Below are 23,703 nucleotides of genomic sequence, written 5' to 3'. Positions count from 1 at the left end.
CTCTCTCTCTCTCTCTCTCTCTCTCTCTCCACATACAGAATACCTGATTATGGAGCAAGCACGGGAGATGGTGTGTAAATTGCTACATGTGGGTGTATGCTGTGGAACTGACGCTATATCTGTTTTTATATACAGTATATGATTATCAATGCCATTTGACGTATCAAAACACAAACTGGCCAAATTATAGCCCTGAAGGCTTGTTCAAACCTGAGTTAAAGCTAGTTTTCAAAGGATGGATACATTACCGCACTTGATTTAGGCCGACGGTTCATTTTGACTAGGCCTATTATCTTCCATCATGCCTTGTCCGTGACATCTGCTTTTCAAAAATCAATCGACGTCGACGTTGGGCCAGATAATATGGTTGCCAGTGAAAATTAATTATTTTAAACATAAAGTGATCAATATTCAAATATAATTCACAGTGAATGTTAATAACAAATAAAACATTACAACTCAATTAAAGCGTGGAGTTAATAAAGATTGATTTCCAGGATGGTGTGGACAAGTATGAACTGTTGTGAACGCTTTTAAATGTGACAGTGCTTTTAAAGCCATCAAGCTGGAATAAGTATTCAATATATTGCATTACAGTATGTCCTACTGCAACTATATTGAAGGATTCCCATGATTTGATCGTCGAATTCTAATTTCATTAATGCCAAAGATGCTTAAAGCAATATTATGTAACACACAACATAAATGCGATGTGCATCAGATTAACCAGTATATCTTTGTATGCCATATTGCGATCCCAAGTTAAGTGAAATATATCTCACAAATAAGCCACATGCTGACAGGCACCTGAGTCTTACACTAAGTACCAAAATATTCTTGATAAATCAAACAAATTCTTTTCTTTATATATATATATATATATATATATATATATATATATATATATATATATATATATATATATATATATATATATATATATATATATATATATATATTCCTTGAAGCATGCTTCGTAAGAAAGGACTATATGCTTCAGGCAAAACAGCTAGAAGAATGCACTATTCCTATCCCTTGTCTGTTTACTCATCCTTTACCATTCAATTAAGCGGTTCCCAAAGTGGGCTGTACCGTCCCCTGGGAGGCGGTGGGATTACCGAGGGGGCGTTAATGGTGAATAATGCTTATTACGGGGTATGGTAGGGTGCGCCGATGATAACCAAGGGGCGGTGGCCAGTAAAAGTTTGGAAACCACTGCTTTAATGTAACCAAAAATGGCAGTGATCAGAGGTCATACTGATGTTATGCTGCCACTTTTGGTCCCTGTGAGCTATTTATACTTAGATGTCATATTTTAACAAACACATTCCTCGGCTAATCACGTGTGTAGAATACAAGAGTTGTAGAAAGTTTCAAGAAGCGTAATACACAGTTTACTGTGTGAACGAGACCTTACACAAACTCGGTGTTAGCTAAGTCTTCTACATGCCAAGGTTCCGAATCGATTTTTAGAAGAACTTTTAAGTCTCTTAGCAAATAAGATTTACAAATCGTTGTATCTATTTAAAGAAATTGTGTGGGTTTCTTTAATAACATGTCTAATTTCTCCTAATTGTTTCATATAAACGGGTTTCACTTTGTTAGTAGGTCTGTTATTTGAAAACAGGAACATTTTTATTGTGCTGCACCTTGTTACCAGCAACATACAGAAATTGTTTTATTATTCATTTGTCATGTACAAATCAGATTCATTCTTTCTTCTGTTTGTATGTGTCTTTTATTATATACACCTTGCATTTAAACAAAAGGTATAGCGAAGTTTAAGAAAATTCAATGGAGACAAGTTAGTTTGCAGAACATGTATTATTCATTGGTACTGGAAGTTTGACAAAAGTGCAGAAGGATACTATGGGTTGTGGTCTGTTAAATGTATTAAAGAAAAAAATGTTTATTATGGAAAACATTTCCTAAATAAAAATTCGAAATCGACTTTTTCAAATCGAACTTGTGAGGGAAAGCCTGAACTCATAATGTTTTTTATGACTTCTTCGTTCAAACATGTGTTAATTCTTCAAGCTGCACAATTTCTATGAGAATATCTCCAATGTATGTCATAGGTCCAAGCGCTTCCGGGAACTTCAAGCTTGGTGATGTTGGATATGTGGCACTCTAACGTAAGGTCGTTCCATTCTGCGCTGCGACACACGAAGTTGGCACTTGCGCACAGGATAAGGCAATCCACGCTGCTTGCAACAGATGTGTACGTTGCGACGTCATATCCAGAGAGATAATAATAATGTGTGTACTGGTACCAGATGCCGTAGCCTATGCCGTCACATCCTAGTGGAATAATAGGCATTAGATAAGCTACACATTTGGTTTCGTATTGGTCAGTAGAATACTTTCGATATGGTGAACAATTCTATTCCTAATGTAAGCCAAATAGAACGAAATTAATATTGTTTTTCTTCACTACTTAGATTACAGAAACTATATGTGTTTTTGTTGCAGTTGTTGCTATTGTTATTGTATTGTTATTACCATTAGTAGTAGTAGTAGCAGTAGTAGTAGTAGTAAATGCAAATCAGGTACTTCATTCGTGCGATTACAATCTACATAAATAGACTATGTATGATTAGTGTAATTGGGTTTTTCAAAAACAAAATGAAAACTAGGGGCTGCATGATCTATATAACTATTTATCCAAAGTATCAGAATATGGTTATGTATAAATAGTTCTCCCTCAAATTTAATAAAACTAGACTCCTTTAACAAAGTGATTTATGAGAGTAACAAATATATAACTTGCGATGCATATTACATGTATTGTTACATTTATGATTTTGATACATTTACAAACACTTATGAGTGGTTTCTCCGTCTCCACGCCACAAAATATTCATAAAGTGCAAATTTTGCTTAACAGGAGACTTTTAACTCTAAATATTTCTGAATTATTCGCAAGTTTTGAAAGACACCTCCCCCCCCCAAAAAAAAAGAAAAGAAGAAATTATGAATAACACAGTGTCAAAGAATTCATATTTAATGCTCACAAGTAGTCAATCGTACAGGATTCACTTTACAAGCGTTTTATCGTGTTACTCTCTCCCATATTAAAGTTCAATAATCCGTTTTAACATTCCATACACACTAAATGGAGCCCTTACTAATCGTTTCAATTGTCTGGTCTATTAAAATTTATATTTAAATATATATCTTACTTTTTTAAACGTTATTCTATATAAATGCAGATATGTAAGTAGTTGGTTCTGATTCAGGATAGCCAGAATATATTTTAATTTAATATATCTGGTCATTTCAACATATACAAAAACGGCAGGTAATATTTGTTTATGAAAAGTCGGCCAATCAGAGAGAGAGAGAGAGAGAGAGATTACATGCGCATTTAATAGACAAACCTATTTGGCATTTCCTGGCTTGATCGGAATGGGAATACCCTGGTATACACAGACAAGCGGAGTAGAGACATTCGGAGTTTTGTTCGGTACAATCCAAAGACTGCGTACATGGCTCAAGATACTCCGATCCTCTGATCTGAAAGGAAAGAACCAAGCATGATTTCCAGGAGCAACATGTTTTCTGGTTTGCATCACTTTTTTGCAAATTATATGACCGTCAATCATTTGTGCACAAAATGAACGGTTGTTATGCAGCCATTACTGCATTAAACACCAGTAGAAAGCGATACCTGTGTCTCCAATATGTCGTCCTTATGCTTTTTAAATATGAAAGTAGACTCAAATGCAAGTCCACTAAAATTATGGCGATGCATTATATACATAATCGTACCAATTCTTGTTTTCTTGTTTTTGTTTGAAATGATACACCATTTCATGAAAGAAGTGTAAGAACCTTGTATTTGTCTACTGATTTTTCTCAGTTAAAAGCTAAAACACTTCTTTGAATAAACAAGATGTATGTTCTGTGCATCATTTTCATTTTTCATTGATAGCAAAACTGTGTGTGTGCTTGTGTAAGCACATGCCATACAAAATGTAAGATTAACAAATAATGGGTTATCACGGATTACAAAACACAACTCCATATTATACTTACATATTGTGCTTTCACATATATTTGAGTACATGCACGTTTCTATCAACTAACAATGGAAGGGGTGGGCGAGAAATTATTTGAACCTTAATCCTACATCATAATGCAATAACAAAAGAATGGTGTAGTTACAATACTAAACAAACAAATAAAAAACTCCAGTAACGAAAATTATCACAATGTTTAATAATTTAGAGATGATTCAATGGTCTCCGTTCAGTGTTCCGCTCCATGGTGACATTTCAACCATCTAATTAGCTCAGCTTTACGGAAAAGGTAGAACGAACTGTTAAAATAACCCTATATTCACAACCATCTGATTCGAAACTACAATACACTGATTTTAAAGCTGGTATTTTAAAAAATCTTTATTTAGTAAGTGGCCGGTAATGCTGTCAATAAAACGCTCCATGGTATCGAACCTACTCTAGACGAATGGCTTCCTTCCTACACAACCATCCGTAGGGACAATGCCATCTTTGCAAGAATTAGCAATGGTTATACTTATATAACCCACTCCTACATACTAAAGGGCAAAGACACACCTACATACTAAAGGGCAAAGACACACCTAAATACGTTTCTTACAACGAACCCTTCACCGTGAAGTACTTTATCGTAGAGTATTTTGATCTCCAAACTACACGGCGTTGTTACTACAATCTTCAGCTCATGTAAGAACTTTCTGATACAGTAAAGGTGTCTTTTATTTTCAATTTCTTAAAGGAGTTAACATTTATTACAAAATATATATAGCGTACAATCCTATTTCCTTCGAGTGTTTTAACCGAAATTTACACTGTTAGTCACACTAATTTATCGTTATGATATATTTTACTTTTTATACAAATCATTTACATCCCCCGTACATTAGGAACCTTCATATATTTTCTCCATGGTATCGTTGTGTTTTTGTACTTTTATTGCTAGTTGGTAATAAACCTTTTTGATACATACAATTTTATGGCGCCATATAGCCTTTCAGTGCTGGTGCGCCGTAAAACTAACAATCAACCATCATCGATTTATTGAGATCACCCGGATGTTAACATTTCAATCTCCATTTCCGTATTCAATTTCTGTCGGTCTGTGGAGACTACTCTTAAAGACGTCCTCAAATACTTTTGTAATATAACTATCAGGTTCTCTCTCTCTCTTTTTGCCATGTCTGGATATTGAGTTTTATCTCTCGGGATACCCATATATAAAGTGATGATGTATCACCCATGCAACAGAGAAATCTAGCTGTTTTGCTAACTTTACCTTTCTTATCTCAGTCTGGTTGTTTCAGATAGGTCGTCTCAGTCAATGTGTCGACGCGCTCAGAACTAACTTTAAAAAAGAAACCCTTGTTATCCTCTGATGTGCATGACATAATTGTTCTAAAATCAAACAACATCAACAACAACAAATACATAACAAAAACATGTCAAGTTAAGGTCAATCCATCCATCTTTGAGAACACACCATATAAAATATTTCGAGAAACAGACACACACACGCATACGATGTTGAGCAGTTTGGTACCATGCTTGTTCTTTCCACACAGCAGGCCGAACGTAGTACATTTTCAGGCCAACGTCATTAAATGTAGCTAAAGTGTTAAATACTTCGTTTGCAACCAATTAAATTTTGTTAGCTACGTTTAATGACGATGACCTGAATATTTATTGTGCTATAGACAGGATAAAATTCTCAATGCTGTGTGGAATGAACTATGGCAGAAAACACTGATCCATGCACATAGACTATACACTTCATAGAGTCGTAGAGAGACAAACAGTATAACCCCTTGATTGGAATTTCTTTGTCTTGGTCCAAAACCCCAACATAGATTATATTAATCAAGGGACACTCAGGCTATACACATCCCTGGCCATAAAAATCTCAACTCTCTCAACAACTAAGAAAACTTAATAACAGCCAGAAATGTGTTATGTCAAACATGTTTTCTTCTAATTTTGTTAAGTATCTCCATTGTGCCCCAGTTGAATCAAACATATACCAACAATATTTAATGACAAATAATGCACTTAACACCCAGAATGAATCACTTATCCGTCCACACGTTAATCTATAAGCAAATTTCACTGTAGCACTTACCATATCTCCAAGACAGAAAAAATACATTTTCAAAGAAACCATGAACTTGAAATTTCAGCACATTGTTATCCGCTAGGGTCCATATTTGGAGGGTCTTTCATACATGGGGGTAATTTTACAATCAATATCAATTACAACACAAGTATGTCACAAACAGTTTCGCCTCCTCTAAAGAAAAGTAGAGCTATATACAATAGTAACACAGATCACTAATTACCATGAATAAACTAATGCAACATGTTACTCTTCGTTACAGCTTGTACTAAGTATACTACAGTTGAGCTGTTTACCCAGTATCGTTTCATTATTTATAATACAACTTTTCAAAATTGATGAAAATGAGACATTTTCTAGTAATAGATATTAATTTTTTATCGTTAACTTCATATAACATCCATATATTTAAATGTGATAATACCTCATTACTATGCAAAGTTTTATATTGTTATTTTTCTTTGTTCGCGTGCATAAAATCTGTACTTTGGATGGGACGGTTATGCCACATCCCTCGTTAACATATCTGTATTAATGAGCCGCATGTACACATTTGCACGTGAACTATATTGCACTAGCGAAGAGTTCTTTTTACTTTAAAGGAAAATATTGGGTGAGAAAAATAATACACGTTGGGGTTTGGATCGAGACAAAGAAATCCCAGTCGTGGGGTTACCTTGTATGTGTCCCCGCGAGGCTTAACCCCATTGAATGGGATTTCCTTGTCTTGGTCCAAACCCAGACATAGATTCTATAGGTCACGACACATTTTCTTAAAGCGGCTTTTATTGTTGGAAGTTACTTTGCTGTTAAGTCAATAATAATTATGCATAGATCATTCAGTAGCATTTCATCTCTTTACATTTTTGTTGGGTTTTTTTAATCTTATTTTTAAATATTTCTCTAACTGTAATTTTTAAGTGCCACAGTCTTCTTTATTTTCCCATCCCACTCTCCACATTATCTATTTTGAGTTTATCCTCTCTTTAATTAGTTGTATATACGCCAAATAGTTGGTCTCTTAAAGACTTTTCCTTAAGGTTTTCGTGCTTGTATGGCATTAGATTGTTGACTGAATCTGTTTAAACACACCATGTATGTCTTCTTCTGTTGTTATCAATTTTGTTTGCACTTCAGATAATTGCTAGTTATTTTATTACTACTGTAATCAATAGCTGTTGATTTATTATCTACTTTTTCTCTCTATTTGTTTATATTTTTCAGATTGTTGTCTTCGAAATTCGTACGTGCTTGACAACTTAATCCTCTTTGTACAAACTGTTCATTAGTAGCACTAAATAATTTAACAGGATAATCTACTTCTACTGTTTATTGTATAACCGATTGATAAAGTTATTGTTTTAGGTTTGTAACCATATTTAAAGGTAATCAAAGTCACTAAGGTTTCTTAAATTTCTTTTGTCTAATTTGTTTTACAAGAAAACCTTATTTTCGGAGCATATGGAAATAAATATATACATCAAGAGAGAGTAGCCTAATTGCAAAAGACCGAATTAGCAGAAAGTGGTTAATGCTACAATTTTAGAATTAAAAAAATGGAACAAATTTTTAAAAAATGGACATATTTATGAATAACGAGTTAAATTACCTACCAAATTTGATGTACAATAATAAAAACTAACAAATAATCATAGATTTAAACTAGAAAGATATAAATCTCTTTCATGGCATTTCAAAATTTAGATGTTTTGTTTTCACCAGCACATTGGAAGAATAACCTTATAGACAAATACCACTGACTAATACAGTTTTGAAAATTTAATATTTTAAAATTTAAATGCTTTTAATATCACTTCTTAATTCTACGCATATATTTTCCAGCTCTGTCCGTGGTAAACAATCAATAAAATATATTCTGGTGACAAAGGAAATAAAGTATTTTAAATATATATATCCAAGGAGTTTGCGATTTACACACTTCGAAGCCATTTGGACAAAATATCAAGAATGTTTCGTGGAATACTTTCGTGCTACTTCTTAAGGACTGAAAGTTGCTGTTCATGTACGACGTCACAATCTCTGTGATGACACTGTGTCTGTTTGCTGATTCATAAAAACACAAATGCTGCTCTCACACGCACTTCAAGTTTCCGCTGAGAAGTTAAATGGTTAAATGGATATGAGTATTTGAAAACAATAGAACACTGCAGTCGTTAATGCAGACTATTGTGTACAACAAAACTAAAAATTCCAGACTAGAATAATTTGTTATTTCCATAATTTGTTGTTGTTGAGTTTAATTATAGTAGCGTTCGCACAATTGTGCATGTGCCACTTTTTTCTGACTGCACCGCAGCCTGCTAGTTGTTCCTGGGGAAGGGGATGGTGCCACCTCCCCCAGGCTTTTATGGATTCAAGGAACCCTGATAGTTTGGCCTCAATCTGTGGGTCCATAAAGGTCCCTACAGTTGAATGGTTGGCTGTCATTAGTGGGAAGGAGAGCTCGGGAACGGTCCTGCTTGCTTTACATCGCTGGTTTCTTGTTGCATTTGCCTTTTTTTTTATTTTTTTTTTTTCGAGATTTTTTTTTTTTTTTTTCGAGATTTTTTTTTTCCTCTTCAAAATGTTCTAAAAGGAGGGGGGATGTTCTATGCTGTTTATAGAGGTTCTTAGTAGATATCATGTATGAAGAGAGATTTTCAAGATTATTATGGTATTACTAGTCGAGGTGTTTAGGGTGTGTTTCCTACGTTATGTTATTTATAAGTTTTTAGATATTACCTCTTTAAGTTATTTATTAATTAATGTTTTTAGAGATTGAATGTTATTTATACTTTATTTAGCAAGAGACCGGAGTCCTAGCCGATTACACGGTTCGTTAAGGACATCTAGGACAGGAATCCTAGCTGATTACTCGGTTCGTTAAGGACATCTAGAGCATCCGATTTTGCGGTTTCCTTAGTTTTTTATAGGTGCTTCGTAAGTGAATTATTTATTAATACTTTTATAAAATTGAATGATATGTTATGGTTTTTTATGTGGTGGCTTCTACATTTATTTAGCTAGTTACTGGGTCTTTTGGTTTTGTGGGGATAGTAATTATATTTTGTTCCTAAGTCTTGCTGAGTCTATGAATTGATTTATATTTTTATATGCTGATTGTTTATTTTTATTAGAGTCCATTAGTAACTCTGGGTATGTGTGTGGTAATCCAATCTCTTTTTGGTTTTTGATAAATATTTTCCGAGCGAGTTGATATTTTGGGCATATATTGAATACGTGGTGTAGATCTTCGGTGGTGTGGCAGTTAAAGCAGTTAATGGTTGCTGGTTTGGGTCCTATAAACCTTCCAAAACTGCTTGCTAGTTTATTTTTTCCAGTTATTATCCTGTTTATGGTTTTCTGTTCTAAATAGGTACCCTTAGGTAGCTGTATGTTCCTATCTACGTTTTTTGGGGTTTCATGGTGATTTTTCCCTTTTGTGGAGGAGTTCCAAAAATCTTGCCATGTTTGGTCTATATATGTTTGTGCGAAGCTTATTGCTTCTGTAGAGCTATAGTTAAGCTTGATAGAGTTTTGATCTCCAAGTTTGGTTTTTGCAACTTTGTCTGCTGTTTCGTTGCCAGAGATTCCAATGTGCGACGGTATCCACATGAGCTCGACTAATTGATGTGCTGTGGTGATATCGTCGATTAATAGGCATGCTCTGTCGAGGAATTGTTCCCTAGAGTGTGTATAACGATTTTGGATCGATTTGATAACGCTTAGGGAATCGCTTATAATGACTGCTTTAGGTGTTTGGTTGTCTTTGATCCATTGTAGTGATTCAAGTATAACCCAGAATTCAGTGGTGTAAATGGAGCAATAGTCAGGTAATCTGGATCCCGTTTGTATATTGAATTCAGGGATGACTATTGCTGCTGCTGTTCTTGGTGGGTTGTTTGTTTTTGATCCATCGGTATATATTTTAACATAGTCCGGGTATTTTTGGTTGATTTCGTTTACCAGTACAGGTTTTAGTAAGTTTTCTTGTCCTTCTTTATTGCCTAATTTGGTAGCTTCAATGTTAATCCTTGGTGGTTTTTGTAACCATGGTGATTTGTTCTGGTCTGTATTGTTTGTTACCTGTTTTTTTAGTAGAGGTATCTTTTCTCTTAGTTCAAGGATTACTTTGCCACTTGGTGTGATAGGTATGATTTTGGGTTTGAAGACAACTTTACACTTATTTATAGCTATTTTGGTGGGATGGTTGTCTGGGTGGGTATCTAATTGAATGGAGTATCGGAGGAGCAGTTCTTGCCTACGTAATTTTAAGGGTAGTTCTCCTGTTAGTGTTTGTAGTTCTTCTAATGATGTTGAGGGGAGTGTTCCTGTGCATAATAGCAAGGCTTTTCTCTGGATAGTGTCAAGTTTTTGTAGTACAGGCTGCTTAGCCGAGTTATATGCTTGGCAACCGTAATCCAGTTTTGATCTAATTAGGCTTTTATATATCGTGAGGAGGGTTTCCTGGTTGGATCCCCGGTCAGTCCCTGTGATGTTCCTGAGTATATAATATATATTAAAGGTAAAGCCATTTGAGCGTATACCTTTTTATCATTGAAGTTCACGCCAATAAAGGCGGTGTGTGCACAATTTGAAATAATACTTGAATGAGATCCAGCTTTAGGTAAAATTTTGTAAATTAAACATTTGTTTTGTGCTTTTTGTTTTTCGTCTTCTTTTTCTTTAACTGCCTTTGAGAAAATATCAATGAGAATCGAAACCACTCAGGCTAGAAAAAATAGTTTACCATATACCATAATTATATATAATTCCGGATTATTTTCATAATTTAACAAGGGTTTACCTGCAGTTATACACATGTACACATCGCAGAATAAACATTACACGAAACTGCAGGCAAATAAAACCTCTGAATAATTAAACGCAGCTTAACTTGAAGCATGTAAGAAACGTTTGCGTAAAATGAGCTGAATAAATTCCGTCATTTTTAAGAAGATGCGTAACAGCTTGCCTAGCATAAGTTAAGAAATTTAGTAAAAGCTTTTGCACTTTTGCACTTAATGCCATTCCGACTTTGATACATTTCTTGGCGTCTTTAAAAGAGGCTGTTGTTACAGCACTGGTCAGAATTTAATAAGAATGTTACTAAAACAGTTTCTACTATATTTGGCTGGTGTTTTATTAATTTGGTATTTCTAGGATATGTATATTTCTCAATGTTTTGAGTTTTTTACTGTCAAACACTTGTGCAAATATAAAGGGTTATTGGCTGTATACCTCGATAGCATGTGCCTAAGAGATTTCGCATGCAGAGTGCATTTAGTAGCAGTTCTTGTAAAATACAATTTATATCTTGATTCACTGATCTAGATGCTCAAAAATACAAGTTTCTAATTTACTAAAATTACAGTGTGATATGATAAATACATGGCATATGACTATTATATCCTCTAGTGTAAAATAATGTCCAATCAGTTTCAGTACATCTGGTTGTTTTGAGGATTGCGTGCAGTCTACTTAAAATTGTTTTGTAAACATTTAATAGGCACTCAATTTCGACAGATAATTGTTTTCAGTTCCAACAAATGTAATCATTATATGTCCAAAAAGGAGAACTGAGCTTCTGGTAAACATGTCCTCTGTCCCCCTGCTAAACCTTGGAATTTATCTGGATTAGCTTTGATTAGTTTTATATCTGAAAACCTTGATCAACAACATACCTTCACTTCTAAGGCTTAATCTAAGAAGTCCATGATTCTTATGTGAGTACATCAAGCTATTACCATTCGCATAATTAAAGAATGTGGATTACTTGTTATAATTAAAAATGTCATTAATAAAGATTTTAAACATAGTTGGTCCTAGTATATAACCTTGCTGTACACCCATATTGATATTCAAGTATTTACAGTTAATTAAACATACTGTTGTCTATTGCTTAGATAACATAATCAATATCCTATTATCCAACCCTTAAGTATTCAGCTTCTGTGAGATGGTAAGGCAGAGAGTCAGAAGTCTAGGACAAGTCTTTTAACATCGCACCTACATGACGGCCCTTTTCAATGCCCTCTGTCATTCCTCTGTACTAGCAATCAGCATAGACGGGCAGTCATATACACCCATGAAAGCTAACAGCAAACGGGTGGGAGACGCTGCTAAAACTTTGCATTGCATGGAGTTGCTATTCCAAGTTTTTAATTGTTTTTGGAATAAGTATGAAACTATTTATATATTAACAAGATTGGTAAATGGACACAATTCAAGCTGACTTCGTCATGGCATTAAGATTCATAATGTTACAACTCTTTAAAGGTGAGATTTCTCAAAGATCAACATATAATCAGGATAATAGAACTGATACTCATATTTTTAAATGGTGTCAAAAGAAGTTTCATACCAGAGCATTTAAAGGAATTCATTAATGTAAGCACATGTTGAAATACCTGCATTTTGTAATCTTTGAAAATAAAAAATAAAAATTAACTAATGGGGAGAAAATATCTCACCGATACTCGTGATAATATTAGAAATTCTGTCTGTAATAGTATAAAAATGGTCTTGTAAGACACACGGATAGACTCACTAGCTGCGTATTACTTTATATTATTTGTCAATGTGATTTCATTCATTATTCTTTCCCCATTCGCTACAGTCAGTAAGATGAAAGATAATGGGATAAAATGTGGATCACATTGTTCTTTGCATAAGAGTATGCTATAAATGCTTTATTTGATGAAAAATTCTATAATTTATTTAAGCAAGGGATAATTACTTGAAATCAGTAATAGCGAAAATTCATTCTTTTCCGTAATGTGTGTGTATTTTGTTAATTAATATTTGATTTCAGTTATCAATCTGTCACTGTTTGTAATAGTTGTAATATTCTGTGCTAATGTATTCTAAATTTGTATTGCATTATAATAAAAGATTAAAGAATATACGCTATTTACTCTTGTTACCCCAAATCTGTAATTAATATTTCTAGTTTATAATTAGTGATGGTCTGCCATTAAAAGGAAACTGCTAGATAAATATGCTGAACCACTATTGACCAAAATGTTGTATAGATGGTCTAGCCCGAGTTGTCTCGCTCTGTGTTCCACCTTAACCTCCTATAATTTTAAATACAGATTGGCAAATAGTAAATCTTGTTTAATTTTGATCATAAAACAAGTTGATCTATTTTGAATAATCTAAATTCTTTTTCCAATACTGGATGAGTCCATTAAACCACAGGGACAACAATAAACTAAATGGCATTGAATCAATGCAATACACAGAGATGTTTTCCAATATACAGCCAGAATTTACCTTGTCTAAATAAAAAAGATTAAGCCTCTCATTTACGTTCTTTCACAATATTGTTTGCTCTCCATATAAATATTGATCCAAGGTAAGGCCTAACTATTGTATTGATTTTCTGACTTGCTGACGTGACCATTGTATGAAATCTTTCATAGTTTCTCTTTGCGAACCAGAAATAATATATTCATTTTGAAAAGCACGTGGTGATAATGTATTATCAATTGAACACTAATTACATGATTCAAAGTCTTGCACCAGTTTGTGAGATACAAATTATGATCTCGGTTTAAAATCATTATTGTGATTTCATCAACATACAGGTCGAACAGACGCTTTTATCCATGTCATAGATGTAATAAACGAAGAACAGGTGCCTCAGCATACTACCGCAAGGTACCCTACACATTACATCATTCAGTTCCGACATTGTTTCATTTTGATCACAATCTGAAGCATGCACTGATTATTTTGTTATTCATTGCATGCTTTTTTCGTAATGTCTGTTGTACTCCTTGAAGATTAGGAAAACGCATTGTGATTGGTTTGATTGTTATTTATCGCTTTGTTTCTCGTGTAGTCCATAGTGTTCAACTTAATAATCATATAATTTCGAATTCTATCATGTTTTAAATCAACTTCATGTTTAAAGCTTTTGATAGAAATCGTAACATAGTAACGCAAAAACTGATTAAAATTCCCCAGAACAGCTACAGCGAAAGATATTCTTGCAACACCAAATCAGTTGCTTTTGTTCCAATACCATCCCTGAAAAAGTAGCCATTTTAAACTCCATCCTTTAAAATCTTTATGCTACTTCTTGTTTATTTCTAATAACTTGACAGTGATAGATCAATATGATTCAATTGTTTTTTTTACGAAACTCTGTTTCGCTGAGCGTTTGGAGAGTTAATTCGCCTAGATCATCGTTGTAAGCGAATTAACATCATTGTCAGATGGCAGAGTTGGATGTAAAACGGGTGCATTTTTAAGAGATGCCTTGGACTTTTGAGTGGTAACTGATTTTGCTGACTATAGATATTTCGGCTGCTGTGTTACATGCTATTCAACAATGATTGAAATTTGAAACAGAGCTGTTTACTCTGGGTTTTTTAAAATTATTATTAACTTCACTGCATGAATTTTATTTTTAAACACTTTCCTTATTTTTTCCCTTTTCTCCTTATTTTCAGTTCTCTTCTTGGAACGAACGTCAAGAGGTTGAATCATTGTACATTGACCTTAAAATGTTTACAAGATCTTCAGTAACCATGGTAAAGTTTAACAAATGCTACTATATAAATTTAATTCAAATATCTAAATAAAAATTATATTCACTGTTATAACGGTCTTTCTTTCAACGCTCTGCAGCTTATTTGAATATATTTTATAAATATGTATCCTTTTTAAAACAACAATAGTATAGTAATATAAGTAATCAGCAAAGCAACGATATAATTTTTGAAAGTTATTTCTTCAACACAACTGGCTTTAACCAAAACGTTTTCTTTCCTCGAACTTTGAAACAAATAGGCATATTCCTTTGATACCAACACTGTTAATTTCATCTTATTTTCATGAAATATTTATACCCTTTTCTCCGAAAACTGTTTAGTTAATGACAATGTAACTCTTGTCGGATATGCTTGTGCAGAGATTTTCTTGGCGGAAAAGTTTGTGCATAGAACGTCTTGCCTGACATGTTTGTGTAGAGAACGTATCAGTAATTATTTAAAATTGTGATTATATTTCACGTTAATATTTTGTGTTCTCTCTATTACTTTCGCCATTTCGCTTTGCTCTTCTCCGCTTTTATGGTAAGTCACTACTGCCATAACACGGACACGCTTCGAGATCTCGAGGCCCGGTTACGCTAACTCGAGAGAGCTAGTTAGAAGACACATTTCAATTACATACTCTCTGGTAAGCGCTCATTCGAGCTCTCTGTTACCCAAAATAGAAATTCCGACCACCTGGATAAGTCAACAGGACTATACTGTGAGAGTATTTTCCATTCTCGAACGTCGAACCTGCATTGTTGAAATAAACGTTTGGAAAAGTCGTGTGAATCACATGCTTATGCATTCGAGACGGCATGACTGAGCATTCTCGAAGCCCATACGCGCGATCTCCTGAGCAATAATCAGAGGAGTATTGTTTATCACGTGATTTCTCTCCTGATCACGTTTTCAAGGCTGTAATATGCAATCTCAGTTCTGGAATATGCAGTCTAGAGAGAAATCAAATAACTAAAACCAACTTCACGATTTGTTGTCGCGAGATCGCGTGTTCGAGCATCAAGAACGCAGTTTCTTGTAGTCTTGAGTACGCAAGCATCGTATTCGAGCGACCTTTCCGATTATGTCTCTTCGCTAATGCGTAGTTTAGCTTGTGAATATGGGTATAACATTTTCCTCTATTTTCTGCGATCATTCTCTCTAGCTTGTTTAACAACGCATTCTGAATTTGTGCTGATCGTATTATGTTATAAAATGTGCTTGGAGATGTCAGTATTTATTTAGTTTTCTTCTACAAAAAAAGACACATGCCTAATCAGCACATTCTTCTAACACGTGGTAATATGTTTTCGGTCTTCCAAATGAGCAGTCATTACAATGCTGGTAACTAGTTATCCTTTGCTCCCTTTCATTTGCCGACTGGTCAATACCACAATTATAGCATTGTTCCATCTCAGTTTAGTTTAGTATTCAGATTTCAAATAGTACGATAGTAGGAGCTGCGCTTGAGTAAATATTTATACTTCATATGTTGATGTTGTTTTGTATTCAATAAATTAATGTTGATTCAGTACTATAATGGAACAAGACCCATAGTGTAGTAATTAATGGTTCTAATTGAATAGTTCGAATAATTGGCGAACATATTTTCTACTAATACAAGATGTAGAGAACTACAATTACTTAGACACTCATTAATCGAATATCGTCAAGAAATTATTATAACTTTTTGAAAATTGCACAGCTTTTATAAATGTACAATGAAAAGTTCGTTTCTTTCTTCAAGATTTTGTCGCCCTAGTACAACTGGTAATAGTCAATACAATTTCAAAATTCTGTCTAATAGTATAGTGAAATTAGAGACCACAATTGGTATCTGTATGTCTTATATACCATAAGTGTTATAGATTCGTGCGAAATTTACGTAATCTAAAAGGAATGTTCGGGCGCACGAAGCTAGATTTCATTGGCATTGTTTTGTAAAGAGCAATACACATATTCTGTAAATAGTATGATATTACGTGATTTTAAAACCATTATACTATGACCCAAACTATTTGACTCGAACAAAAATCTATTTTGTATGCATTACTAATTCATCTACATTAAAGTCTGATTAACATTTACTCCCTTATGTTTGCAAGTAATATCGAATCTTCTTAACGCTTGTACAAACGACCATATAATGATATTATAGGGCTATGACAACTAATTCATACAAGAACGATAACGTTTGGGAAAATAATGCTTTTTCTACTAACATGTTTTTATGTTGCAGAACTATCAAAAAGTTGAAGGTAATTCGCTGCATTTTTTATATATAGATAAATGTGGCATAAGTAGTAAATGGGGCCACCCTACGTACAATGGGAATTAGCATTACAGGGACCCCTGGGCCACTCTACGTACAATGGAAATTTAACATGGCGAAAAATCGTGGGCCACTCTACGTACAAGGGGAATTGAACATGGTGAAAAATCGTGGGTCACTCTACGTACAAGGGGGAATTTAACATGGGGGAATAGAGTTTGGGTTTGTCTAGGGACAAGGAGAATTGAATATGGGATTTATTTTTTATTTAAAATTTAAATTTAAATTTAAATTTAAATTTAAATTTAAATTTAAATTTAAATTTAAAAAAAGGGGTAGGCAATGGAAAGGCTATCTCTTTTCGAGAAATATGGCTGGCCCTGAAAAGGGCCTTTGGGTTTATGTTAATGTATCCATTAACATAAAGGGCACCGCATTGGTCTTCTTCTTGTTCTTAGGCTGCGTCTCACTGTTGGTCCGTAAATCAGCACTCTTTTCAGGCATCCTTGTCTTTCAACGTAGATCCTACGTATCCACAGACTGGTGTTTGTCCTGTGGACAACGGTCCACTTGGATCGGACATACATGAGCATGTCCGTCCGGAACATCATGGAAGACACAAGGGTGGATGACTCAACTGTGATCCACATCTTGAAGCGACGAGAACAGGTGAATCAATGTAGTGAACTGCGCTTATTTATAGGCAGAGGTAGGATTGAAACGGATTGAGTTCATTCACCAATCCGAACACGCGTTACAAAATTCAGTCAGCTCGCATCCAATCCGAAGAGAACAGTTTGTGACGTCACGTGGTCTATATAGATTCGTTAGCGCTTGTGTGCAGTCAATCTATGCGACAGTGATTCAACATGACGGAAACTCAGAAAACGATCCATTGGGGTGCACCAGCAGGGGAGACTGCCCAAGGGAACCCGGACTTACTTTCAGAAGAGGTACATTGGGATTTTGTGGATTTTCTTACCTCGCAAGAATTTGTTCCGGAACCTTCGTTACCTTCTTCATTACCGCAAGTGGAGAATTTTAGACAGAGACAGAAAGAAGAATTGGAGAAATTTATACAACGACAAAAGGAAGCGGAACAAGCTTTTCTCCTACAGCAGCAGCAGCAGCAGCAAGAAGAAGAGGTAAGAAAAAAACAACAGCAACAACAGCAAGAAGAAGTAGCAGCAAAGAAACAAGAGGGTGAAAATCAAACGGTCACGGTACTGTTGGACATTTTAGCGGAGTTAAGAAGTCTGAAACAAATGTATCAGACTTCTTTATCACGACCGAAGAGAATACGACCTTCCCGAGCTAAACACGTCAACCCTGTGACTAAGCCTGCCGTACCACCCTTAGTGATATCAACTCAATCATCATCATCAACATTACGCAGTTCAGAAGTAGGCCTTGGCCGTGCAAAAGGCTTAAGGCAGTTAAAGTTGATTGGTTAAACTCACCCCTACACCAACAAAGGCCCTTTTCAGGGCCACCCACATTTCTCGAAAAGAAATACAATTTCAATTTGCCAATAACTCAAAAAAAAAACCACTCATTTTACCCTTATAGTACGTGTCTGTGTATGAGTGCGTGAGTGTAGCTTCTTATTTTAAAATCAAAACTCAAAGACACTTACCTTATATCATTAATGTATTCTTTTCTCCATTTTTTACAATCCAATTCACAATTCACAACACAACACTTTAATTAAAAGTTCATTGACTTCTTCTTTCTCCTTATTTAGTCTCTCTGTTTTTTGAATTTCTTCACCGTCTTTTCCTCATTTTCTTCCCTTCTTCTTTTCTTCTCCTGTTTCTTTGCCTCTTGTAAATAGAATTGTCTTCTTTCTTCATCTTCTTCCTCTGAAGAATCCCTCTCTTCTTCCGAAGAATCCCTCTCTTCTTCTGAAGAATCCTTCTTTTCTTCTGACTCCTCTTGTTTCTTTTTTGGGCAATCTGGAGACCAATGTCCTTTTTCTTTGCAATAATAACAGGTATCTTGACTTTTGTCTTTTTTAGCCCCTGTTTTTTTTCTTTTTTGACGGCCTGGACACTCTGAAGACCAATGCCCTTTCTTCTGACAGATATAGCAAGTATCTTGACTTTTATCTCGAAAGGAAGGAGAGTAGTCCGTGGGCTGGTCTGAAGAGAATTTTCTAATGACCCCTCGCAAAGCTCTGACGAAACGTTCGATTTGGTTAGTCTCTTCCATCGTTGTGCTCGGCTTGAGAGTGAAATGAATAGTGAAAAGGACAAGACACACACCCTTTTATATACGCTGGTTTGCCATGACTATAAATTAGTCTATGGTGTTTAAACTTGAGTCATTTGACGTTTTTCACTCAAGATGAAACGATCCTATTCATTCGAGAAGAAAGAAGAAGAAGAAAGTAAGAGGCAGAAACGTGATCTATCGCCTCGTACCAGGGCTGAAATCTTGGCACAAATTCATGCCAGTGATTTTGAAGAGGACATGAGTGAACCAGAATCCGAACCCTCTAAACCAAGTTCACCACCCTTAGTCAACCCTGAAAAGTACTATTCCATTCGAGAGACGGAAAAGCGCTCCTCTAGAAAATTTAGAACCACGGCTTACACCTACACGGTGAAGTTTAAAGATTTCAAGGCCGACGTACCCTTGGAGAAAGCAGAAGGGTTTATCACCGAGATGTGGGATTCTTTGCTCACCGCACTCAAGCGACAATGTCAACCCAAAGAAGACGATCGCTTGACACTATCCATAGATCACGACGGTTTGAAATCCCCTGTTTGGATCGAGTTTAGCAGACCCGCAGAACTAACCCCTTCCAAAGTCATGGACAAGATTCAACACGTACAACAATCTAATGACCAGTTTGACATCACCGATGGTAAAGCCACACTGAAAATGGCCCACGTCTCTCCTCCTCAAGGGACTGGACGCAAAAAGATGTTATTGGTGGACGACCTTCGCAACACCAAAACAAGTCTCGTCCGAATTAACAACCCTCATGACCAGATGTGCTTAGCCCGTGCCATCGTGGTGGGACGAACCTATGCCAACAAGAACGACACGACAGAATGGAAAAGAGCCTGGAACACTATTCAACGTTCCCATCGAGCCAAACAACGAAATAAAGCAGAACTCCTGTTACAACAAGCCGGACTGTCCAAAGACACACCCTGTGGCATTCCTGAGATGCAAAAATTGCAAGGTGTCCTAGCTCCACGCTACACCTTGAAAGTGCACCCTCAAGAAATGCGCGGACCTCTGTTGTTTCGAGGCCAAGACTTTAAGGATGGAAAATACATTCATGTTTATTATCACGATGACCATTTCGATACCATTACCACTATCACCGGATTCCTGGGATACAGATATTACTGTGAGAAATGTGATTATGGTTATAACAATCGAGAGCAACACAAGCATTGTGGATGGAAATGCCCAGGATGTTTGGCCTCTCCACCCTGTCTGAGCGAAGAACCAGTGCCTTGTTCGACTTGTCTGCGCACGTTTGTCAGCCCTACCTGTTACCAACAACATTTGAAAACACAAGGTTCACAGAAGAAATGTGCTTGTCAACTCCTGAGATTGTGCCCTACCTGTGGACAAGGCATACGTACCAATAGTACCAAGGCACACGTATGTCGAGGAAAGAAAAAATGTCACATTTGTCACCACATCGTGGACTTGGAACACGAATGCTACGTGCAAAAATACCAACCCCCACCAGAGAAAGAGGACGGTCACAAGAAGAAAGGCAATTTCATTTTTTTCGATTTCGAATGCATGCAAGAGACCGGCATTCACATTCCTAATTTCTGCGTGGCTCATCGAGCGTGCGAGAAGTGCATTCAAGAACCTATCTTCAGTCATTGCCCTCACTGCAGCAAGATTCCCGGAGGGCGTGAAAAAATCTTTCGGGGACCGAACACGTTAGCCGATTTTGCCCAATGGGTTTTAGACCCCATCGACAAGACGTGGAGCCAAGAGGACATCGAACGTTATGGAGATTGTCATCGTCATGCCACGGTGATGGCTCACAATTTTTCCGGATACGATGGACAGTTTCTTTTGAGATACTATACGGAACAAGGCACCGAACGTCCTAAAGTCACTTTGAACGGAGCCAAAATCATTTTCATGCAAGTGGGAGAAGTGCAGTTTAAAGATTCGATGAGCTATTTGGCCATGCCTTTGAGTCGAATGCCTAAAACGTTTGGAATGACAGAAATGGCTAAAGGGTACTTTCCACACTTTTTCAATACGGAAGCCAATCAACACGCCGTTCTACCCCATTTACCTGAGGCTCACTATTACGACCCCGACAACATGCGTACCGAACAACGAGAAGCTTTCTACGCTTGGTACCAGGCTCACGCTTCGGACCCTTTCGACTTTCAGGAAGAAATATTAAAGTATTGTCGTTCCGACGTGGACATTTTACGGCGTTGCTGTGGAAAATTTCGAGAACTGTTCATGGAACACGGAGGGGTCGATCCTTTGAAAGAAGCTTGCACCATTGCCAAAGCGTGTTCCTTAGTGTATCGACAACGATTCATGCCTGAAAACACCGTGGCTGTCATCAGCCCTCAAACGACCCACTGTGTCAAGCGTCAATACTCGGTCAAAGCCCTACGTTGGTTACATTACTTGTGCGACAAGGAAGACAAGTGGATTCAGCATGCCCGCAACGGAGGGGGTGAAAAGACCATCGGAACGTATTCGGTCGATGGCTGGGACTTAGAAAACCCCAAGATCGTGTACGAGTTTAACGGTTGCTTATTTCACGGATGTCCCGTCTGTTACCCTGACCGTGACACTAAAAATCAGTTTTTACAACGAACCATGGAAGACTTGTACCAGGACACTTGTCAGCGACGCCTAAAGTTAGAACAGCAAGGATACCAAGTGGTGGAAATGTGGGAACACGAGTACGATCACCGTATGAAAACCGATCCCGAGTTTAAACGCCTCGTGGAAAGTTACCAGTTCATGGACCCGCTGAACCCGAGGGATAGTTTGTACGGAGGAAGGACCAATGCCACCTGTTTGCTGTACCAAGCCGACGAAGAGAAAGGAGAAGAAATCAAATACTTGGACGTGTGTTCGCTGTATCCCTACGTGTGCAAATATTGTCGCTTTCCTGTAGGGCACCCGCAATTGCTGACGGAACACATCGACCTGAAAAACATTCGACAATACGAAGGCTTGATCAAGTGTAAAGTTTTGCCTCCCACGAACCTATACCATCCCGTCTTACCTCACCATTGTCAAGGCAAACTGCAACCAAGACCAGCCTTGCCATCACACCCAGGAAGAACGTGCCTTGACGGGAACCTGGGTCAGCGTAGAATTGTTCAAAGCTCTGGACATGGGATACGAACTGTTAGAAGTGTACGAAATTTGTCACTTTCCCAAGACACAACAATACCACAAGGGTGACCCCACGCATAAAGGCATTTTCGCTGACTACGTGGATGCCTTTTTGAAACTGAAACAAGAAGCCAGCGGCTATCCGTCCTGGTGTCACACTCCCGAAGACCAAATACAATTCAAAGAGAAATACTATGAACAAGAAGGCATCTCTTTAGACCACATCGAGAAAAACGAAGGCAGGCGATCGTTTGCCAAAGTGATGTTAAATTGCTTGTGGGGTAAAATGGCACAACGACCGTGTTTACCCAAGACGGAATATTTGACAGAACCTTCCCGCTACTTCCAGATGATTCACGACAAAACCAAATACATGAAACACGTGGACGTCGTTCGAGAGGATTTGATCTTGGTCAATTACGAAGAAGATCTGGACTTTGTACAAGACGACCCTTTTGGAAATGTCATCATTGCGGCTTACGTGACAGCTCATGCTCGCTTAAAATTGTACGAAGCTTTAGAACTGTTAGGGGAACGCGTCCTGTACTTTGACACGGACAGTTGCATTTACATCCATCACCCGATTCAACATCACCCTGACATCGAAGGAGACCGTTTAGGAGCCTGGACAGACGAGCATCCCGACGACAAGATTCTAAGTTTCGTCAGTGGCGGTCCCAAAAATTACGGCTACGAACAAGGAGAAGTGCACACGACGTGCAAAGTGAAAGGACTGACTCTGAATCATCGTACCAGTCGAGTGGTCAACTTTGGGGTATTGAAAGAAGCCTTGCAATCGGGAGAGGATGGAAACTTTAAAGTGACCACCTATCAACCGAACAAGATTGTACGTTTACCCACTCACCACATTGTCAGTCGGCCCTTGGAAAAAGTCTATCAAATCGTGTACCAGAAGCGAGTGCGACTTCCCAATCATTTCACCTTACCGTATGGACACGACGGTATTGGTCTGTATATAAAAAGGAACCCTAGGCAAGATCGATAGTTCATTGTTCATTGAAGTAACTTACCATGTCGTTGACGAAGAAGAAACCAGATTGGTTTGGCTTGGACCCAAGAGGTGGCCCAATATGCACGAGAGTTATTCAAGGAAAAAAGTTACTTTTCAACCCGTGTTAGTGACGGTGCCAGAAGAACCCGTCACCCAGGACAGGACTGTCGTGGACAGGCCTGAAAGACCCTTTCGGGAGGACACTTGTGTGACCTTACCCCCTACTATAGAACTGGTTAGAACTTTACCCAAAACATGTGGTTGTTGTACAGACACTTGTTTTTATTCCACGTTCATGGTTATCATGTGCCTTTTATTCTTGTACTTAAGCCTTTGGCTTTTATGTATTTTTGTCTTTCTTATTCATGTTTGAAAAAAAAACA

The 23,703-nt window shown here is 36.8% G+C and overlaps 1 protein-coding gene across 1 annotated transcript in view; it reads right to left on the bottom strand.

Moving 5' to 3' along the window:
- Positions 1 to 1,805: 1,805 nt before the first annotated feature.
- LOC149807185 (uncharacterized) overlaps positions 1,806 to 23,703 on the bottom strand; it is a 31,854-nt gene continuing 9,956 nt past the window's right edge. The window contains exons 2-3 of the mRNA XM_089934888.1: positions 3,381 to 3,516; positions 1,806 to 2,301 (exon numbers count right to left, since the gene is read on the bottom strand). Of these exons, the coding sequence (XP_089791014.1) occupies positions 2,033 to 2,301; positions 3,381 to 3,516 (405 nt within the window). The 3' untranslated portion in view covers positions 1,806 to 2,032. The remainder of the gene's footprint in view (positions 2,302 to 3,380; positions 3,517 to 23,703) is intronic.

Source organism: Sinohyriopsis cumingii, chromosome 1 (assembly GCF_028554795.1).
Source record: "Sinohyriopsis cumingii isolate HCF-2022 chromosome 1, ASM2855479v2, whole genome shotgun sequence".
Classification (NCBI taxonomy): domain Eukaryota; kingdom Metazoa; phylum Mollusca; class Bivalvia; order Unionida; family Unionidae; genus Sinohyriopsis; species Sinohyriopsis cumingii.
The sequence above is the reverse complement of the archived record's forward strand: the minus strand, read 5'-3'. Positions and strand labels throughout refer to the sequence as shown.